The sequence below is a fragment of the Anomaloglossus baeobatrachus genome, chromosome 3 (genome assembly GCF_048569485.1).
Source record: "Anomaloglossus baeobatrachus isolate aAnoBae1 chromosome 3, aAnoBae1.hap1, whole genome shotgun sequence".
Classification (NCBI taxonomy): Eukaryota; Metazoa; Chordata; class Amphibia; order Anura; family Aromobatidae; genus Anomaloglossus; species Anomaloglossus baeobatrachus.
In genome coordinates, this window is record NC_134355.1 from 529,557,229 (window position 1) to 529,578,069 (window position 20,841).

The 20,841-nt window shown below is 50.9% G+C and overlaps 1 protein-coding gene across 1 annotated transcript in view; it reads left to right on the top strand.

Moving 5' to 3' along the window:
• Positions 1 to 20,841, top strand: part of U2SURP (U2 snRNP associated SURP domain containing) — a 214,043-nt gene that overhangs the window by 114,723 nt on the left and 78,479 nt on the right. Inside the window, 3 exon segments of the mRNA XM_075340786.1 lie at positions 5,673 to 5,835; positions 6,014 to 6,093; positions 14,397 to 14,484. Of these exon segments, the coding sequence (XP_075196901.1) occupies positions 5,673 to 5,835; positions 6,014 to 6,093; positions 14,397 to 14,484 (331 nt within the window).

A 20,841-nucleotide genomic window follows, 5' to 3' on the forward strand; every position in this document is an offset into this window, starting at 1 on the left:
AACCCCCCCCCCCAGGGACTTGGCCCTGCGTCTCAAAGCTAAGTATTGAGACGTTTTTCAGGGGTCCCGGGTACATTTATTAAGGGGAGAGTGTGTCTTTTGACTTTACTGTGAATTCCGGCCGGTTCTCTGGGTTTTTCCTGAGAACCGCGCCGACGGTGCCTGCTCGTCGGCCGCATGTAAAAATCTAGGCCCCGGCTTTAGTTGCGGCCTAGTTTCGTTTTCAGCTTCCCCTGCATGTCATTCATGCAGGGGAACAGTGTGGCGCCGCCCACCGGCCGTTCAGCAGAGGGGAGGACACTCCTCTCTGAGGAGATGTTTCCCTCCCCTGTATCTCTCCTTGGCCCTCCGGTTTCCCGCTCTTGGGCTAATCCCCGCCCCCCCTCCTCACTCCAGCGCCATTTTATCAGTGTTCACATGCTGATCGGCGCTGGCTGCTGCAGCTGCTGCATACTAAGCAGACGCTTCACTGGGGGTCCGAGCTGTGGAATCCGGAGGGCACACAAGAACCGGTCTGGTAAGCCACAACCTCTGGTTGTGGGCTTTATTATACACTCTTAGGGGGTCATTCTACAGGAGTGTATTCTTTACTGCAGAGCCTCCACCTCAGCAGCATGTCTGTCACTAGGAGCAAGAAAGCTGCTAAGCTGTACGCTATATGCACTGCATGTCAGCTCATTCTGCAAGAACCAAGCACATATCCACATTGTGATGCCTGCTCTAACATTGTGGTGCCTCAGCCTGGAGCCTCCTCAGGGGTCCCTCCGGCTGCTCCGGCCCCGGTGGCTGAACCCCCGGCTTGGGTAGCATCTTTTTCCAGAGCTATTTCACAGTCTTTTGCCGACTCCATGGGACAGCTGTCCCGGACTCTGCTGACCATGCATCAGCCCCCTTCTCAGGGCGCCTCTGCTGCTCCGAGCTCTGCAGAGCTCTCAGAGCATGTTTTAGGACCCCGTCCTCCTAAACGGAGACGCAGGGACCCTTCTCCTTCCTCGTCCCACGGCTCTGATTCACGAGCTGAGGTGCAAGGCGAGGAGGATACTTTTACTGTGGGCTCAGACGCTACCTCTATGTACCCCATTGACTTATCTGAGGGTGATGCGGATGTTAGTGACTTGATTGCATCCATTAACTCCGTACTGAACCTCAATCCACCAGTGTCAGAGGAACAAGCCTCTCTGGTAGAAATACACCAGTTTACCTCTCCTAAGAGAGCTAGGAGTACGTTTTTTAACCACTCCAGTTTTCAGACCACTGTTACCAAGCCCAGGGCCTGTCCTGACAAACGCTTTCCAAAGCGTAGTTCTGATGACCGTTTTCCCTTTCCACCAGAGGTGGTTAAGGAGTGGGCTCAGTCCCCAAAGGTTGACCCTCCGGTGTCTAGAATCTCAGCCCGGACAGTCGTATCTGTGGCCGATGGCACCTCTCTTAAGGATCCCACTGACCGCCAGGTTGACCTTCTGGCCAAATCTGTATATGAGGCGGCAGGAGCCTCGTTCTCCCCGTCTTTTGCAGCAGTGTGGGCTCTTAAGGCAGTCTCTGCCTCTCTGGGGGAGATACATTCCCTCACTAGGGACTCTATGCCCGAAATGGTTGCCTTAACTTCCCAGGCTTCGGCTTTTTCATCCTACGCCATGTCTGCCATTCTGGAGGCTTCTCACCGCACGGCGGTGGCTTCCGCTAATTCTCTCGCGATCCGCAGGATCTTGTGGCTTCGAGAGTGGAAAGCAGACACTTCTTCTAAGAAGTTCCTTGCTGGGCTCCCCTTTGCTGGGTCCCGGCTGTTCGGTGAACAACTGGATGAAATTATTAAGGAAGCTACTGGCGGGAAGAGTACTTCCTTGCCACAAACTAAAACCAGGAAACCTGTCCAGGGCAGGAACCAGTCGAGGTTTCGTTCCTTTCGTTCCTCTAACTGGTCATCCTCTAAGCCCTCAGCTTCGGCCACTACCTCAGCCAAGGATCGTAAACCCAACTGGCGCGCGAAACCGCGTCCTCAGAAGAACGGAGGAGCCGCTGCCACTAAGGCAGCCTCCTCTTGACTATCTGGCTGCGCCAGCAACGTCCTTGGTCGGTGGCAGGCTCTCCCACTTTGGCGACGTGTGGTTTCAACACGTCTCCGATCAGTGGGTGCGGGATATCATCTCCCACGGCTACAGGATAGAATTTTCTTCCAGCCTGCCAAACAGATTTTTTCTGTCCATTCCCCCCTGCTCCAAAGCCGCCGCCTTCTCACAGGCCGTGGCATCCTTGCAGGCCAACGGAGTAATTGTTCCGGTTCCCGCCCGGGAACGGTTCAGAGGTTTCTACTCAAACCTCTTCCTAGTCCCCAAGAAGGACGGTTCCTTCCGGCCCATCCTGGATCTCAAGCTTCTCAACAAGCATGTTCAGGTGCGGCGCTTTTGCATGGAATCTCTGAGATCGGTCATTGCCTCAATGACCCAAGGAGATTTTCTAGCATCCATCGACATCAGAGATGCCTATCTGCATGTGCCTATTGCGGTTTCACACCAGCGTTGGCTACGCTTTGCAATCGGAGAGGAACATTTCCAATACGTGGCTCTCCCCTTCGGGTTAGCCACGGCCCCTCGGGTATTCACCAAGGTCATGGCAGCAGTGGTTGCGGTCCTGCATCTCCAGGGGTTGGCAGTAATCCCCTACCTGGACGACCTTCTAGTCAAGGCCTCATCCAGTGCAGACTGCCAGCGGAGTGTCTCGCTCACTCTCGCCACGCTTGTTCAATTCGGGTGGCTTGTCAATCTGCCCAAGTCCACTCTGACCCCGACCCAGGAACTTACGTACCTAGGGATGCAATTCGAGACTCTGCCGGCACTTGTGAAGCTGCCCTTAGTCAAACAGCAGTCCCTTCATCTGGCGGTGCGCTCTCTGTTGAAGCCCCGCCGTCATTCCATCAGGCACCTCATGCAGGTGCTGGGTCAGATGGTGGCGTCAATGGAAGCGGTTCCCTTTGCCCAGTTCCATCTGCGTCCTCTGCAGCTGGACATTCTCCGCTGTTGGGACAAGCGGACCTCTTCCTTGCACAGGCTAGTGGCCCTGTCGCCGCAGACCAGGAGCTCTCTTCAGTGGTGGCTTCGGCCCCTCTCTCTGTCACAGGGACGCTCCTTCCTGACTCCGTCCTGGGTGATCCTCACCACGGATGCCAGCCTCTCCGGCTGGGGAGCAGTATTTCTCCACCACCGAGCACAGGGCACTTGGACTCCGTCCGAATCAGCCCTCTCGATCAATGTGCTGGAAATCAGGGCTGTTCTTCTAGCTCTCGTAGCCTTTCACCACCTGTTGGCGGGCAAGCACATTCGAGTCCAGTCGGACAACGCGACAGCGGTTGCCTACATCAATCACCAGGGCGGGACTCGCAGCCGCCTGGCAATGTTGGAAGTTCAACGAATCCTTCAGTGGACGGAGGACTCCAAGTCCACCATATCCGCGGTCCACATCCCAGGCGTAGAAAACTGGGAGGCCGATTATCTCAGCCGTCAAACTGTGGACAGCGGCGAGTGGGCCCTGCATCCGGCAGTGTTCAGGTCAATCTGCCGCAAGTGGGGTACTCCGGAAGTGGATCTAATGGCATCCCGGCACAACAACAAGGTTCCGGTTTACGTGGCTCGCTCCCACGATCCTCAGGCCTTCGCAGCGGACGCGCTGGTTCAAGATTGGTCCCAGTTCCGTCTGGCCTATGTGTTTCCCCCTCTAGCTCTCCTGCCCAGGGTTCTGCGCAAGATCAGAATGGAGGGCCGTCGGGTCATAATCATTGCTCCGGACTGGCCCAGGCGAGCTTGGTACCCAGATCTGCTCCGTCTGTCCGTAGAAATGCCGTGGCATCTCCCGGACCGCCCAGACCTTCTCTCTCAAGGTCCGTTTTTCCGCCAGAATTCTGCGGCTCTCAGATTGACAGCATGGCTCTTGAGTCCTGGATCCTGACGGCTTCAGGCATTCCTTCTGAAGTCATCTCCACTATGACTCAGGCTCGGAAGTCTTCCTCGGCCAAGATTTACCACAGGACTTGGAAGATTTTCCTGTCCTGGTGTCGCTCTTTCGGCCATGCTCCTTGGCCGTTCTCCTTGCCGACCATCCTGTCCTTTCTACAGTCCGGTCTGCAGCTAGGACTGTCCCTCAATTCCCTCAAGGGACAGGTGTCGGCTCTGTCGGTATTATTCCAGCGGCGTATCGCCCGACTGGCTCAGGTGCGCACCTTCATGCAGGGCGCATCTCACATCATTCCTCCTTACCGGCGGCCTTTGGATCCCTGGGATCTTAATCTGGTCCTCACGGCCTTACAGAAACCCCCCTTTGAGCCTCTTAGGGAGGTTCCTTTGTTTAGACTTTCACAGAAAGTGGTTTTTCTAGTAGCCATAACTTCTCTCAGGAGAGTCTCTGATTTGGCTGCGCTCTCTTCGGAGTCACCTTTTTTAGTGTTTTACCAAGACAAGGTGGTTCTCCGTCCGACTCCGGATTTTCTCCCTAAGGTGGTGTCTTTTTTCCACCTTAACCAGGACATTTCATTGCCTTCCCTTTGTCCGGCCCATGTGCATCGCTTTGAGAAGGCGTTGCATACCTTGGATTTGGTGCGGGCGCTCCGAATCTATGTGTCACGCACCGCCGCTTTTAGGCGGTGCACCTCACTTTTTGTGCTAACCACGGGTCAGCGCAAGGGTCTCTCGGCTTCTAAACCGACCCTAGCTCGTTGGATTAGGTCGGCCATCTCCGATGCCTACCAGTGTTCTCAGGTGCCCCCACCGCCAGGAATTAAGGCGCACTCGACCAGAGCTGTCGGTGCCTCCTGGGCTTTCAGGCACCAGGCTACGGCTCAGCAGGTTTGTCAGGCTGCCACTTGGTCTAGTCTGCACACCTTTTCGAAGCACTACCAAGTGCATGCTCATGCTTCGGCAGATGCGAGCTTGGGCAGACGCATCCTTCAGGCAGCTGTCGCCCACTTGTGAAGTTAGGTTTTGCCTACTTCTCAGTTTTCTGTTTATTCCCACCCATGGACTGCTTTGAGATGTCCCATGGTCTGGGTCTCCCATAAGGAACGATGAAGAAAAAGAGAATTTTGTTTACTTACCGTAAATTCTTTTTCTTATAGTTCCGACATGGGAGACCCAGCACCCTCCCTGTTGCCTGTTGGCAGTTCTTGTTCCGTGTGTTTCACCGGCTGTTGTTGTAGACAGAGGTTCCGGTTTTTCCGAGTTTTACTCTATCTCTACTTATGGGTGGTTGTCCTCCTTCAGCTTTTGCACTGAACTGGTTAGATTGTCATCCAGGGGGTGTATATAGCCCGGAGGGAGGAGCTACACGTTTGAGTGTAGTACTTTGTGTGTCCTCCGGAGACAGAAGCTATACACCCATGGTCTGGGTCTCCCATGTCGGAACTATAAGAAAAAGAATTTACGGTAAGTAAACAAAATTCTCTTTTTAATATTTTTTTGTTGTCGAAACCTTGGTGTGTCTTATATTAAATACAGTATTGCTCCAAAGCATCAGGGAGGTGTATAAAAAAAAACCCCAAAGCTTTCACTGATTTTCAGTGTGTCCAGTGCTGACTTTTGCTTCTGTGCTGAGTCTTTATTGATTGGCTGCAGCGTTGTTTTCCCGTCTCCAGCACTGCAGCCAGTCACTGAGCCGATGTAACCTTACTAACTGTATTTTAACTTTAGACAAAGGGACAAATTAGAAGAAGTGTTGCGTGGGCTGACTCCTCGGAAGAACGACATTGGTGAAGCTATGGTGTTTTGTCTTACCCACGCAGAAGCAGCAGAAGAAATTGTAGATTGCATCACAGAATCACTGTCAATACTGAAAACCCCTCTCCCAAAAAAGGTACCGTTTGAGTTTTTGCTGTACGTATTATTGCTACATTGTCCTAAGTTCGTGTACTCTTTTCTGTATACCTTTATTCGATTATCATCAGTAACTATTGATGGTGATGTTTGTACTTTTCATTTTACTCCTTGATTTTGTACTCATAAAAATGGCTCAACTGCATTATTTTTTACAGATCGCTAGACTCTACCTGGTGTCAGATGTCTTGTATAACTCTTCGGCTAAGGTTGCCAACGCATCCTACTATAGAAAATTGTAAGTGTTTGCAGGGTTGGCGACATACAAAATACTGCAGCTCAGTGATGTTCCTTACAGTATGTAGGTGAATAACGTATTGCCTGTAGCACAAATGGTCTTTGCCTGCCTTTCCTAGTGTGAGATTAATATACTCCTCTTAGGCCTAAGCCACACGGCATGACAATCGGTGCGAGGGAGTGGAGTGTGATAAAACATTGTATTTCACTCGGGCCACTATATAAGCCTGTGTGTGAGCACACATGAGCGATTATTTTCTCATCTCTAATCAGACCGAGAAAACAATCGTAGCATGCTGCGATTGTAATGTGAGACTCTTTCTTTGTCGCTCCATTGGGAGACCCAGACAATTGGGTGTATAGCTATTGCCTCTGGAGGCCACACAAAGTATTACACTTAAAAGTGTAAGGCCCCTCCCCTTCTGGCTATACACCCCCAGTGGGATCACTGGCTCACCAGTTTTGTGCTTTGTGCGAAGGAGGCAACACATCCACGCATAGCTCCACTTTTTAGTCAGCAGCAGCTGCTGACTATGTCGGATGGAAGAAAAGAGGACACATATAGTGTCCCCAGCATGCTCCCTTCTCACCCCACTGTATGTCGGAGGTGTTTGTAAGGTTGAGGTACCCATTGCGGGTACGGCGGCAGGAGCCCACATGCTGATTCCTTCCCCATCCCTTTTTACAGGGCTCTGGGTGAAGTGGGATTTACCGGTCTCCAGGCACTGAGACCGTGCTCCATCTACAGCCCCTGGAGAAGATGCTGGATGGAGCGGAGTACATCAGGGACATGGCCCTGCTTCCTCAAGGTACTCTGTGTCCCCGTGCATTTGGCGCTCACACCGCAGCATGCTGGGTGTTGTAGTGCGCCGGGGGACATCAGCGCTGCGGCGCCTGTGCCATGGCCTCATTCAGCTTTGCTGAAGCAGGCTCACTTATGGGAATTGGTCGCGCCGGCCGCTGGGACTGCGGCGCGGCTGGCACTTGTAGTGCGCCGGGGACTTCAGCGCGGCCTGCGCTTTTACGGCGGCCGCGCTGATAACTAGAGTCCCCGGCTTTTGCGGCCTGCTTCCGTTCGTTCCCGCCCCCAGACCTGCCAGTCAGGAGAGGGGCGGGACGCTGGCCACTTCCAGGAATCGGTCGCGCCGGCCGCTGGCAGCGGCGCGGCTGGCACTTGTGGTGCGCCGGGGACTTCAGCGCGGCCCGCGCTTTTACGGCGGCCGCGCTGATAACTAGAGTCCCCGGCTTTTGCGGCCTGCTTCCGTTCGTTCCCGCCCCCAGACCTGCCAGTCAGGAGAGGGGCGGGACGCTGGCCACTTCTATGAATCGGTCGCGCCGGCCGCTGGAACTGCGGCGCGGCTGGCACTTGTGGTGCGCCGGGGACTTCAGCGCGGCCCGCGCTTTTACGGCGGCCGCGCTGTTAACTCGAGTCCCCGGCTTCTGGGCCTAGTCTCCCTTCGTTACCGCCCACAGCCCTGACAGTCAGGGTAGGGGCGTGACGCTGCATAGAGCAGAGCTGAGAGCTGGAGTATGTTTTGCATACTCCACCCCTCTCACTGTGTGCACTGTGAATCCGGATTCCCGCACTTTCTCAGGCACGCCCACGGCTTCCTTCTCTACAAGGACACCGGCAGCCATTAGTGTCAGTTTCTGTACGATACAGAGACAAGTGTGGAAGACCCTGGCATTCTGATAGTCACACAATCGCTGTAACAGGCGTTAAGCAGCACCTGTGGTGCTAACCCCACTAGTGCAGAAGTGCACTTATAGATATGCTTGTACTATATACATTGCACTGTTTGGTCGCACGTTGTATATACCCTCCTGGATTATGCGGAGGAGTTATCAGCATATTCTCTGTGTAAAACAAAGGTGCAGAACCACATGTTTTTCTATACAGCTGGTACAGCATGTACGGCTATACGGCCGGCAGGTACATAGACTCCCATTGTATGCACTAATGGCCAGGGGATGAGGACGGTGTCTGCAGTATTTACTGACAGTTTTTCTGAGACTATGGCTATGATACTAGAAGCCTAGCAGTCCGGACATGTCTCTCACAATATGGGCACTGTTGAATCATTGATCCATGGCCCCCCTCAGTGTGAATAACTAACAGCTCCGGGAATGTCACACGCATCCCAGAGTCACGGCTCTGCACGGACGTCAGTCCCAGACAGCCTAAGTGGGCTCGCTATGAGCGGCCTCGGTTTCATCAGGGTCCTAACAGAAGGACTCGCTGTGTAATGAGGCGGAAGTAGCGGCTCAGGATTCTGATCCTGAGACCGCTCTCAATCTGGATACACCTGATTGTGACGCCATAGTAAATAATCTTATAGCGTCCATCTATAGAATGTGGGTTATTTCTCACAGCTCCTCCAGTGGAGGAGTCAGCTTCACGTATTTTTCTGGACCACTCTGCCTTCAGAGAGGCAGTCCAGGAACACCACGCTTATCCAGATATGCGCTTCTCCAAACGGCTTAGGATACACGTTATCCCTGTCCCCTGACTTGGTCAAGGACTGGACCCAATGTCCCGAGCGGCATCCTCCAATCTCCAGGCTTGTAGCTAGATCCATAGTTGCAGTGGGAGATGGAACTGCAAACTCAAAGATGCCACTGACAGACAGATGGATCTCTGGTCGAAAGCCATCTATGAGGCTGTCGGCGCACCGTTGGCTCCGGCATTCTCTCCCTTGGGGCACTCCAAGCTATTTCAGCTTGTCTTACACAGATTGACACGGTTACACGTACATCTGTGCCGCAGGTGGCATCCTTAACCTCTCAAATGTCTGCATTTGTTTCTTACGCGATTCAGGTTGTCCTGGACTCTGCGAACCGTGCGGCGGTAGCCTCCGCTACTCCGTGTTTTTAAGCAGAGCCTGGTCTGCTCGTTAAGTGAATGGAAGGCAGATTCTGCTTCCAAAAAAGGTTGCCTAACCAGTTGCCTTTTTCTGCTGACCGACTGTTTGGTGAGCGTTGGATGTAACCATCAAACAGTCCAGGGGTAAGGTTTCATCCTTTCCTCAGCCCGGACACAACAAACCCCAACAGAGCAAGAGGCAGTCGGGGTTTTCGGCCTTTTCGAGGCTCGGGCAGGTCCCATTTTTCCTCGTCCAATGTGGACTCAAAAGGATCAGAGGAGCTAAGATTCTTAGCGGGCTCAGTCTCGCCCAAAAAAGCGACAGTCTGAAAACCCGCTTCCAAGGCGGCTTCCTCATGACTTGCGGCCTCGGTCGGTAGCAGGCTCTCCCGCCTTGGCGATATTTAGCTGCCATAGGTCAATGACCATTGAGTGTGAGACATTCTGTCTCACGGGTACAGGATAGAGCTCACTTCTCGTCCTCCAACTCGATTCTTCAGAATTTCTCCACCTCCCGGCCGGGCCGCTGCTCTTCTGCAAACAGGGTGCACTCTATAGGCAGAAAGAGTGATGACCCCCGTTCCTCTTCAGGAACAAGGTCACGGTTTTTACCCCAAATTCTTTGCGGTACCTATAACCCGTTCTGGATCTAAAAATGCTCAGCAAGCTCGTGGACACCAGGCGGTTCCGGATGGAATCCCTCCGCCATGTCATCGCCTCAAGGTCCCAAGGATATTTCCTAGCATCATTAGGCATCAAGGATGCTTATCCACACGTGCCGATTGATCCAGAGCACTAGCGTTTCTACGCTTCGTTATAGGAGACGAACACCCTCTGTTCGTAGCTCTACCTTCCGGCTAGCGACAGTCCAACTGGTCTTCGCCAAGGTCAGGGCAGCAGTAGTCACAGTCCTGCACTCTCAGGGTCACTCTGTGGTCCCGTATTTAGACGATCTACTTGTCAAGGCACTCTCTTAGGAAACATGCCAACACTGCCCGAACGTTGCGCTGGAGACTCTCTAGAGTTTTGGGTGGATCATCAACTTTTTAAAGTCAGATCCGACCCCGACCCTATCGATAACATATCTAGGCATAGAGTTTCTTACTCTCTCAGCGATAGTGAAGCTGCCGCTAGACAAACAGCATTCACTACGGGCTGCAAGCTCTTCTTTAAGAACCAGTCGCACACATTGAGACGCCTCATGCACTTCCTACGTAAGATGGTAGCAATGGAGGCAGTTCCTTTCGCGCAGTTTTACTGCGTCCACTACAATGGGACATTCTCCGCCAATGGGACGAGGAGTCGACGTCCCTCAACAGAGTCGTCGTTCTTTCTCAGGCGGCCAAGGAATCTCTACGGTGGTGGCTTCTTCTCACCTCTTGGTCAAAAAGAAGGTCCTTCCTATCCCCGTCCTGGGCGATAGTTACGACAGACGCGAGTCTATCAGGGTGGGGAGCAGTTTTTCTCCACTACAGCGCTCAGGGTACGTGGACTCAGCAAGAGTCCACTCTTCAGATCAATGTTCTTGAACACAGAGCAGTGTATCTTGCCCTACAATCCTTCCAACAGCGGCTGGAAAGCAAGCATATCCGACTTCAGTCGGACAGCTCCACAGCGGTGGCATACATCAACCACCAAGGAAGAACGCGCAACCGGCAAGCCTTCCAGGAAGTCCGGCAGGTTCTGATGTGGGTGGAAGACACGGCATCCACCATATCCACAATTCACATCCCAAGTGTGGAAACTAGGAAGCTGACTTCCTAAGTCGCTGAGGTGTGGCCGAAAGAGTATGGTCTCCTCACCCGAACGGGTTTCAGGAGATCTGGCGCCGCTGACAGAGGCCGGACGTCGATCTAATGGCGTCACGGCACAACAACAATGTGCCAGCTTCATGGCACGGTTTCACAATCATCGAGCTCTGGCGGCAAACGCCTTAGTTCAGCATTGGTCGCAGTTCCAGCTACCTTAGGTGCCACCTCTGGCATTGTTGCCCAGAGTACTGCGCTAGACTAACCGGGGGCACTACCAGACCAATCAGACTGGCTGTCTCAAGGGCCATTCTTCCATTTGAATTCTACGGCCCTCAACCGGATGGTGTGGCATTGAGTCCTGGAACCTAGTGTCGTCAGGATTACCTCAGGACGTGGTTGCCACCATGAGACAGGCTAGCATACCAACGTCCGCCAAGATTGACCACAGGACGTGGAAGATGTTCTTATCTCGGTGCTCGGCGCAGGGTGTTTCTCCCTGGCCGGTTGCATCGTCTATGTTTCCTTCCTTCCTGCAATCTAGGTAGGAAAATGGGTTGTCGCTCAGTTCCCTTTAGGGACAAGTCTCAGCGCTATCTGTATTTTTTCAGAAACGACGACTTCCTCAGGTACGCACGTTCCTACGGGGAGTTTGTCTTCTCAGCACTCCGTACAAGCGGCCGTTAGAGCCCTGAGATCTGAACAAGGTTCTAATTGCTCTCCAGATGCCGCCTTTCGAGCCTTTGAAGGATGTCTCCCTTCCCGTTTTTCACGGGAAGTGGCCTTCTAGTAACGGTCTCGTCTCTTAGGAGAGTTTCCGAGCTAGCAACGCTCTCATACAAACTCCCTTCCTGGTCCTTCACCAGGACAGGGTAGTTCTGCGTCCGGTTCCGGAATTTCTCCCTAAGGTGGTATCCCATTTTCATATCAATCAGGATATCACCTCACCTTCTTTGTGTCCTCGTCCAGTCCATCAATTTCAGAAAGATTTGCATCTGTTGGTTCTGGTGAGAGCACTCAGGTTCTACTTCCCGCATGGCGCTCCTGCGCCACCCGGATGCACTCTTTGTCCTTGTCGCTGGTCGGCGTAAACAGTCGCAAGCTTCCAGATCCACCCTTGCTCGGGGGCTCGAGGAACCAATTCTTGAAACCTACAGTTCTACTGGGCTTCTGGTTCTCTCAAGGCCGAAGGCCCATTCTACCAGAGCCGTGGGTGCATCCTGGGCATTACGGCACCAGGCTACGGCTCAGCAGGTGTGTCAGGCACCCACCTGGTCGAGTCTACTTACTTTTACCAAGCATTATCAGATGCATACCTACGCTTCGGCAGACGCCAGCCTAGGTAGATAAGTCATTCAGGCGGCGGTTGGCCACCTGTAGGAGAGGGCCGTTTGACGGCCCTATCATGAGGTATTCTTTTACCCACCCAGGGATTGCTTTTGGACATCCCAATTGTCTGGGTCTCCCAATGGAGCGACAAAGAAGAAGGGAATTTTGTTTACTTACCGTAAATTCCTTTTCTTCTAGCTCCAATTGGGAGACCCAGCACCCGCCCTGTTTTCTCGGGGTTTTTCTGTTTTTTCGGGTACACATGTTGTTCATGTGGTATGGTTCAGTTCTCCGATGTTTCCTCGGATTGAATTGGTCTTTAAACCAGTTATTGGCTTTCCTCCTTCTTGCTTTGGCACTAAAACTGGTGAGCCAGTGATCCCACTGGGGGTGTATAGCCAGAAGGGGAGGGGCCTTACACTTTTAAGTGTAATACTTTGTGTGGCCTCCAGAGGCAATAGCTATACACCCAATTGTCTGGGTCTCCCAATTGGAGCTAGAAGAAAAGGAATTTACGGTAAGTAAACAAAATTCCCTTCTTCTCTCGCACCCATTCAAGTGAATGGGGCGAGAAAAAAATCGCACTGCCCTCGCAGGACACCAGTGTACTGCGAGTGCAGTGCAAGAATGGCAATAGCCAGCTACGGAGGAGAGAGGGAGATAAATCCCTCCCCTCCTCAGAGCCGGCCCGCCCCCTGCAGCTGACGTTCGTCGCACGGTTGGACCTCAGTCGCAGGGACACTTGCATGACACTCGGCTCTGCTGTACTGCCAGCGTGAGGTGTCATGCGAGGGAATTGCAGTAATTTACCGTGTGGCCCCAGCCTTAAAGTGATGATGATCACTATGTGTGTATCTACCTACAGTCATTTTAAAGGGAACCTGTCGTACGATTTATTTCACTTGAACCACGGGCCTCGAATGCAGCCAAGTTTTTTTTTTACTCTAAAACACTGGCTTTTCAGGGAAAACCGTTTGAAAGGCTCTTTTAAACTTTTTGCCTGAATCATACAACCAGGTTCTGATCCATGCTGCTCATGGTTTGGGCAGCATGAATCTCCTAACCGATTCCATTTAAGCCTTTAATAAAGGGTGTTTAATCAGTTTTAAGCTTATTCTCTTTCTATTGAATAGTTATCATAAACACGGTTAGGGGTACTTCACACACAGCGAGATCGCTAGTGAGATCGCTGCTGAGTCACGTTTTTTTTTACGCAGCAGTGACCTCATTAGCGATCTCGCTGTGTGTGACACTGAGCAGCAATCTGGCCCCTGCTGTGAGATCGCTGCTCGTTACACACAGCCCTGGTTCGTTTTTTTATTGTTGCTCTCCCGCTGATAAGCACACATCGCTGTGTGTGACAGCGAGAGAGCAACAATCCTGAATGTGCAGGGAGCAGGAGCCGGCGTCTGACAGCCTGCGGTAAGCTGTAACCAAGGTAAACATCGGGTAACCAAGGTGGTTACCCGATATTTACCTTCGTTACCAGCCTCCGCAGCTCTCACGCTCCTGCTCCCTGCACACGCTAAGCTAAGCGGTGTGCGCTGGTAACTAAGGTGAACACTGGGTAACCATACCTGATGTTTACCTTAGTTACCAGTATCCGCAGCTTCCAGACGCCGGCTCCATGCAAGCGCAGCGTCGCTTGCACGTCGCTGGGGGCTGGTCGCTGGTGAGATCTGCCTGTTTGACAGCTCACCAGCGACCATTTAGCAACGCAGCAGCGATCCTGACCAGGTCAGATCGCTGGTGGGATTGCTGCTGCATCGCTAAAGTGTGACGGTACCCTTACAGTCCAAATTCAGGTAAAGATAAACAACAAAACTAACAATGTGCAGGAGAGTATCATAGACTCTGTGTGATCAAAGCACCACAGAAAACAGTGCAATAACTAATCAGTTATATCAGATCGGACTGATCCTTGACAGGAAGAGTTAACCTGACAGTCACTAAGCAAGAACAAACAAACTGCCTAAGCCAATCAGAAAGTGTAAAGAATCAGCCAGACTATATAGAGGAATCAGAGAGAAGACATGGAAGCGCAGAGGAATGAGCAGAAGGGGAGAGAAAGGGAGTGGAAGGGATAGAGAAAAGAAAGGAAGAAGAGAGGAAAAGAAAATAATTCTGATGGGAGAGGGAGGGGAGCTGAATGAGGCGAGGAGCAAGGGCAAAAGGACAGTTATGATTGTAATAAAACCGGGAAAGGCATCAAAAAGGGACCCAAATGATGGGGAATCCGAGAACAAAATCCAAGGACTCCAGATCTTAAGGAATGTTTTAGTAGAATCGTTTTATCCTTTTAAAATATAATTATGAAAAAGTTAACTTGTGGAATGAATGTATGTTTCTTAACTATCTTTTCAGCTTTGAAAATAAATTATGCCAAATATTTGCTGATTTGAATTCTGCCTATAGAGCCATACAAGGTCACCTACAGTCAGAGAACTTTAAGGTAAGCAAATTCTATTCTATATTTACTAAACTATATGTTCCAGAATTATTGTGCAATTTACACCAATAAATGTGTATGTATACCTTTACAGCACATTATGAAAAGGCAGTTTTCAACAGTTTTCTGGCTACTCATAGTTATATCGATTGAAAGAAGACCTAGGTCCACCAATGGCAACCTTTCCACCAATTATACATTTTTGTCACTAAATTATCTATTACTAACAATGTTATGTGTACTGAGGAAATAGTCCAGCCCTTTTTTTAAAACCTTTTATAGTGTACTACCTCTTGTGGTAGGACATTCCACAGTTTGACTGCTCTAACCTATTTAGCTGCCAGAATCGCCGTTCTTCCACCCGTAATGAGTGCCCCCTGGTCCTTAGTATGTTCTTTGGAATAAGTCATGTACCAGTCCATGTAGTTATTTATATAAATGAGATCTCCTCTGAGATGTCTTTTTTTTTCTAAGCTAAACAATCCTTCTTATCATATTGGAGGTCTTACATTCCTTTCCATAATCTAGTTGCCCACATTTAAACTGACTCTAACTTCTGAATGTCCTTTTTAAAATGTGGAACCAAAAACTGGATCCCATATTCTAGATGTGGCCTTACAAGTGATTTATAGAGGGGTAACAACGTGTTGGGGTCATGCTATCTAATCTCTCTTTTTATGCACCCTAGAATCTTGTTTGCTTTAGCAGCTGCTGCTTGACATTGAGTGCTGCTGCACAGCTTACTTGTAATCAGAATACCCAAGTCCTTCTCTTGTTATGCAGTCTTGTGTTTACTTGTATTTAATGTATACGCAGCTATAGGATTACTCTGTCCTAGGTGCATTACTTTACATTTATCAACATTACATCTCCTTTTCCAAGTGTCTACCCAGTCCGACATGTTATCCACATTGTTTTGTAATATTGTACTGCCAAAGTCTGTTTTTAATATTTTACATAGTTTGGTGTCGTCTACAAGGTAAAGTGATTAAAAAGAATAAGTTCTAGCACAGATCCCTGCAGTCCCCACTGCTGACTATAGCCCATTTAGAGAATGTACCATTTATGACTACTCTGTTTCCTATCATTTAGCCAATTCCTTACCCATCTGCGTATAGCTTCTCCTAGTTCTTGCTTCTAGAGCTTCAGTATAAGGCTATTATGTGGCATAGTAGCAAAGGCCTTTGCAGAGTAGAGATAAATCACATGAGGTGCATTACCAATATCCTCCACATAGAAACACAAAATGTTGGTTAGACACCAATTTCATGAATCCATGCTGTCTGTCAGTTATTATATTCGTCTCTGCAATATATTTTTGCATGTCATCCCTTAAAATGCCCTCAAAAACCTTGCAAACCACTGATGTCAGGCTTAATGGACGGTAGTTGCCTGGATCCACCCTCTTACCTTTCTTAAATATCGGTACCAGATCAACAATCCTCCAATCCTGAGGCACCAACCCTGTTATTAGAGAGTCTAAGAAGATGAGATACAGCGGTCTGTCAATTACTGAGCTGTTAAACTCTGACAGCGGGATTTAACAGGTTAACAATCGCGGGCAAAACTTCTCTCTATTCATGATTGTTATAAGCAGGTCCTGCCTGTATATACAGCCATTACTTGCCGAATATTGGGCGGGCTCACCCCATACACCTGTTTCCAACTTGCGCCGTACATGTAATGTTGATGTTGTGAAGGGGTTAAACAAATGCATGATACAGCATGAGCTACTGTAGATCTGCGGCATGTTGAGATCACCTCATCTTACCTTACGCTGTCTAAAAATTAGACCGGATTAGTTACATCTGCCAAACTGTGCTTGCCATTTAGATTTTAGGAAATAGGGTTACCAAGATACTGACAAAAAAAACCCTAGTTTTAAAATGTAACTTTCTCTGACGTCTCATTGGGGGACACAGGACCATGGGTGTTATGCTGCCTATCCATAGGAGGACACTAAGTAGATGCAAAAGCATAGCTCCTCCCGTGCAGTATACACCCCCTGGCCGGGCCAGGCAACCTCAGTTTTAGCTTAGTGTCTATAGGAGGCACATCTCTGCAGACTACTGCAGCAAGAATTTTTTGTTTTTAGAGGGCGACGGTTCCTTCGGGGACCGATTTCCCAAAACCATCAACAGGCGGGAACGCGGAGTGTTGCCTCCCCGTATCACCTCCTGCGACGCTGGATCCTGGGCTGTTACTCACTGGACGACAGGTCTCATGGCACTGATTTTCCAGAGCCCAGAGCAGATGAAAAACTTCCTCGGTCCTCTTGCAGGCTCTGAGTCGATATTCGCTCCGCACCAGCGTGACCAGACTGCCATCTCCATAGGAGTTGAGGTGAGATGATTCCGATTTTTCCAGAGCATTCCTCAGTCCCTCTGGCAGGCTCTGAGTTGATACACGTTCTGTGACCGGGCACAGCAGGCGTCAGAATCTGCACACTGGCTACCTGACAGGAAACTGGAGAAAAGGTCACACTGACTGGATGCACATGGGCTGTGATTGCAGACACCTGCAGAGCATTCCACCTGTGGCGGGGGGGAGGGGACAACTCCCTGGACTAAGTGCACCTGCGGTACACTTAGGCTATGTTCACACACTGCGTTTTTTACCTGCGTTTTGGGTCCATTTTTGCTGCAGAAATTTCTTGAGAAATTCTTGTAACCTTTCTGCAGACATTCCCCAGCAAAACCTATGGCAAAAAAAATTAGCTGTGCGCACACTGCGTTTTTTTCTTAAGAAAATTCTTTCAGTAGATTTTCTTAAGAAAAAGAATGAGCATGTCACTTCTTTTCTGCAGCTAACTGCGTTATTTGTCATAGATAATTGGCACAATAACGCAGGGAGCAACCAGCGGTAAATACGCACCAAAAACGCACCGAAAACGCGGTAAAAACGCAGGTGCGTTTTTGGTGCGTTTTTTAACGCAGGTGCACTAATCCTTCACTCTTAAGAAATTTCTTAAGAAATTTTTTAAGAAAAATCATTTTTCTAGTGTGAACATAGCCTTATAGAGGTTTTTCTGTCCACCATTGTTGTACAGGGCTGGAGGGGGGAAAGGGAGTCCCTTCCCACCATTTTTTTGTTTTATATTTTCTCATGCCTTCTTGTCAGAGCTAAGCCCTGCCTGCTACGACACTCGATAAGCCACGCTCCCTCACGAAAGCGCGCGTAACCCTCCTCACACAGGATCTGCAGAGCACTGCTGCAGAGCATTGCTCCCTCTTGTTGTGATCAGAGCCTGTGGGCGTCTCTCAGAGCTGGCTTCCTCCTTCCCACAGGAACTGTGACGCAGGAGGGGGAAAGGGTCATCAGGGATCTGGATGAGTTATAGCCTCACCTACATATTAACTCTGCAGAGTATTGCTCCCTCATTACAATCAGAGTTTGTGGCTCATCAGCCAGGGGCTGCAGTCACATGTTTTATGCCCTGCACAACTACAGCAACAACTATAAGACTATTACTGTATCCTGCCACGCTGAGCTACTAGGGGATGATAGCACCTCTTCCTTCTGTGAGTCCGGTGCCTTTGTAGCCCCCCTCCCGCCACCACCACAGCAACCGCTGCCAGCCCAGAGCGTACGGCTCCCAGTCCCCCAGAATGGCACAGTTCCCAGAACCTGGTGCTGGCTATGCAACATTGTCCTACACCCCTCGGGGCCCCTGGACAGAACGCAGCCTGATGACACCTTTATAGAGGGTCCTTCTGATAAGAATCAGCCCTCTGCTTCACCGGTTGCAGATCAGACAAAGGGCATGACCCCCATGGGTCTCCCTCTGGGGTTCACAGATGGGGTTCTCCCACATGTTCCGCGGTCTCTGAGGAGCCGGAGGAAAGGGAATGATGTTTGTACCGGGATGATTCCTTGGTTTCAACCTCCCCGAGCGATCAAGCTGCGATGGACTCCCTTATTGCAGCAATCTACCAAAACTCTGCATGTGAAAGATCTCCCATCCACTACTACGGACCCTGCAGTCTCCTGTGAAGAAACTTAAAAAAAAAAAAGAAGAGCTTTTTGACGCCGCTTCAGTATCTGTAAACTCATGGAGTCCCGGTACCCCTTTGGCTTAGCTGTCTCTAAGGACTGGGCCGATCTGGCCTCGGTGGACCCTCACCCAGCTTCTGCCTGCCTGAAGGACCCTCCTGTCTTTTACTTGATGGATCCTCCTTCAAGGACCCGACAGACAGACAAGTGGAGCAGCTCGATCGCTCTGCCTCGAGGCCGCGGGTCCCTCTCCCCTTCCGTGTGGGTCGCACAGGCACCAGGACTACCAGTTTTCCTCAGACCCTCACAGATGTAACTGTTCACATTGCTGCGGCGGCGGAGTACCTCATGCAGGCCTCCCTCGGCGCTTCTACCTGCCCAGTTATTGCCGCCTCAAATACCATAGCCATCCGTAAGGCCCTCTGGTTCCGATAATGGAGAGTGGACTCTGTCTCTAAGAAGCCTCTCACAGTACTCCTTTCCAGACCGATGGTTTGCCGATCGTCTGGACAGGCTCTTTATTTTTTTTTTTTTCTGATGCCACGGGAGGAAAAGAGTACCTCTCTCCCCCAACTCTAGACCAGGATGTTTTTTACTAGACACGCAGGGCCCGACCTTCTCAGCCCTCCCCGAGTCCACCGAGTCCTGGCAGTCTAGACAAAGACCGAGAAGTCTCGTCCTTCTCCATCTGGGCCGCCGCCTCAGACCACAAATGGGTGTGATACCTTGTGTCTTCCGGTTATCACATTGAATTCTGGACCCGATCCCCTGGTCAGTCTTTTCTTTCAAACCCCCCCAAACGCTCCAAAACACCACGAGGCCTTCTCCACTGCAATCCACTCCCTCCAAACGGTGGGGGTGATGGTACCTGTTCCGGACGGCGAGAGGTTCAAGGCTATACCTATCGTGGTCGCCAAAGAAAGACGGGTCAGTTCGTCCCATCCTGGACCTCTAACACCTGAGCAAACGTGCACGGAAGGATATTCAGAATGGACTTCCTAGGGTCCATTATTACCTTTATGGTCGAAGGAGAATACCTTGCTTCCCTAGCTATCAGGGACGCGTACCTGCACATACCCATCGCTCCAGCTCACCAAAGTTTCTCCGCTTCGCGGTTCAGGACTTCTTTTTTTTCATTTGTGGCCCTACCCTCGGCTCTGCCACAGCACCAAGGGTCTTAACTAAGGTCATGGCGGCTGCCATGAGTGCCCTTCACGCCAGGACAGTGGCTGTTCTGCCTTGCTTGGATGACCTCCTCATGAAGGGCTCAACCAGCGTAAAGATCTCTGTGGGCACCCTATCCCGCTTAGGGGGGCTTCTGACTCCAGTCAAATCATCCCCGGTCGCGTCAAAATCAATCACCTCCCTGGGCATGTCCCAGGACACTCTTCGGGGCTTGATATTTCTCCCTCAAGTCTAGGCGACCACTCTACAACAAGCGGTACACTGCCCTCTACGTACTCCTGTCACTTCATACGATTCAGTATGAGAGTGCTAGGTACGATAGTGGCGGCTATAGAGGCAGTGCTGCTTGCTTAGCCACACCACCGCCCACTGTAGCTTGCGCTTCTAGCTGCCTGGGACAAGAGCCCCTTTTCCTTGGACGAACTTTTCACCTGACACCTTCAGTCAGGTATGCGCTTTACTGGTGGCTTCAGTCCTCTTCCATATCGAGAAGCAGTTTTTCTCCCCCAAGTGGACTGGCTACTCCTGACCACGGATGCCAGCCTCTTAGTCTGGGGAGCAGCGTTCTGGCTCCACACTGCTTCGGGACGTTGGACACCCCAGGAGTCTTCCCTTCCCAGAAATCATCCTGAAAATCAGCGCGATCTTCTCGCGCTCAGGTCATTCCCCTTTTCTGCTAGCAGGTCGTTTGATTCGGGTCCAATTGGACAATGCAACAGCTGTGGCCTATGTCAATCAGCAGGGAGGTACCAGCAGCAAGACAGCTTATCTCTAGGTCCTCAGGATCCTCACCTGGACCGAATCGACGTGGGTCTGTGTTTTCAGCGTTACACATACCGGGAGTAGAGAACTGGGTGGCGGACCTTCTAAGTCGCCAAGGCCTGGCCGCCGAAGAGTGGTTTCTCCACCCAGAAGTGTTCCCACACATCTGCACTCACTGGAGTACACCAGACGTGGAATTAATGGTGCTCTACAAATAAATAATAAATAATAATAATCTAATGGCCTCAAGGTTGAACGCAAAGGTACCTGCGTTGTTAGCCAGGTCACGTGACCCACAGTCCATTGGCGCGGATGCTCTAGTCTCCTGAAGTCGTTTCCATCCAATTTACATGTTTTTTCGCTTCTGCCCCTGCTGCCACGAGTAATCAGGAAGATCAAGGCAGAAGGAGTCCCGGTGAT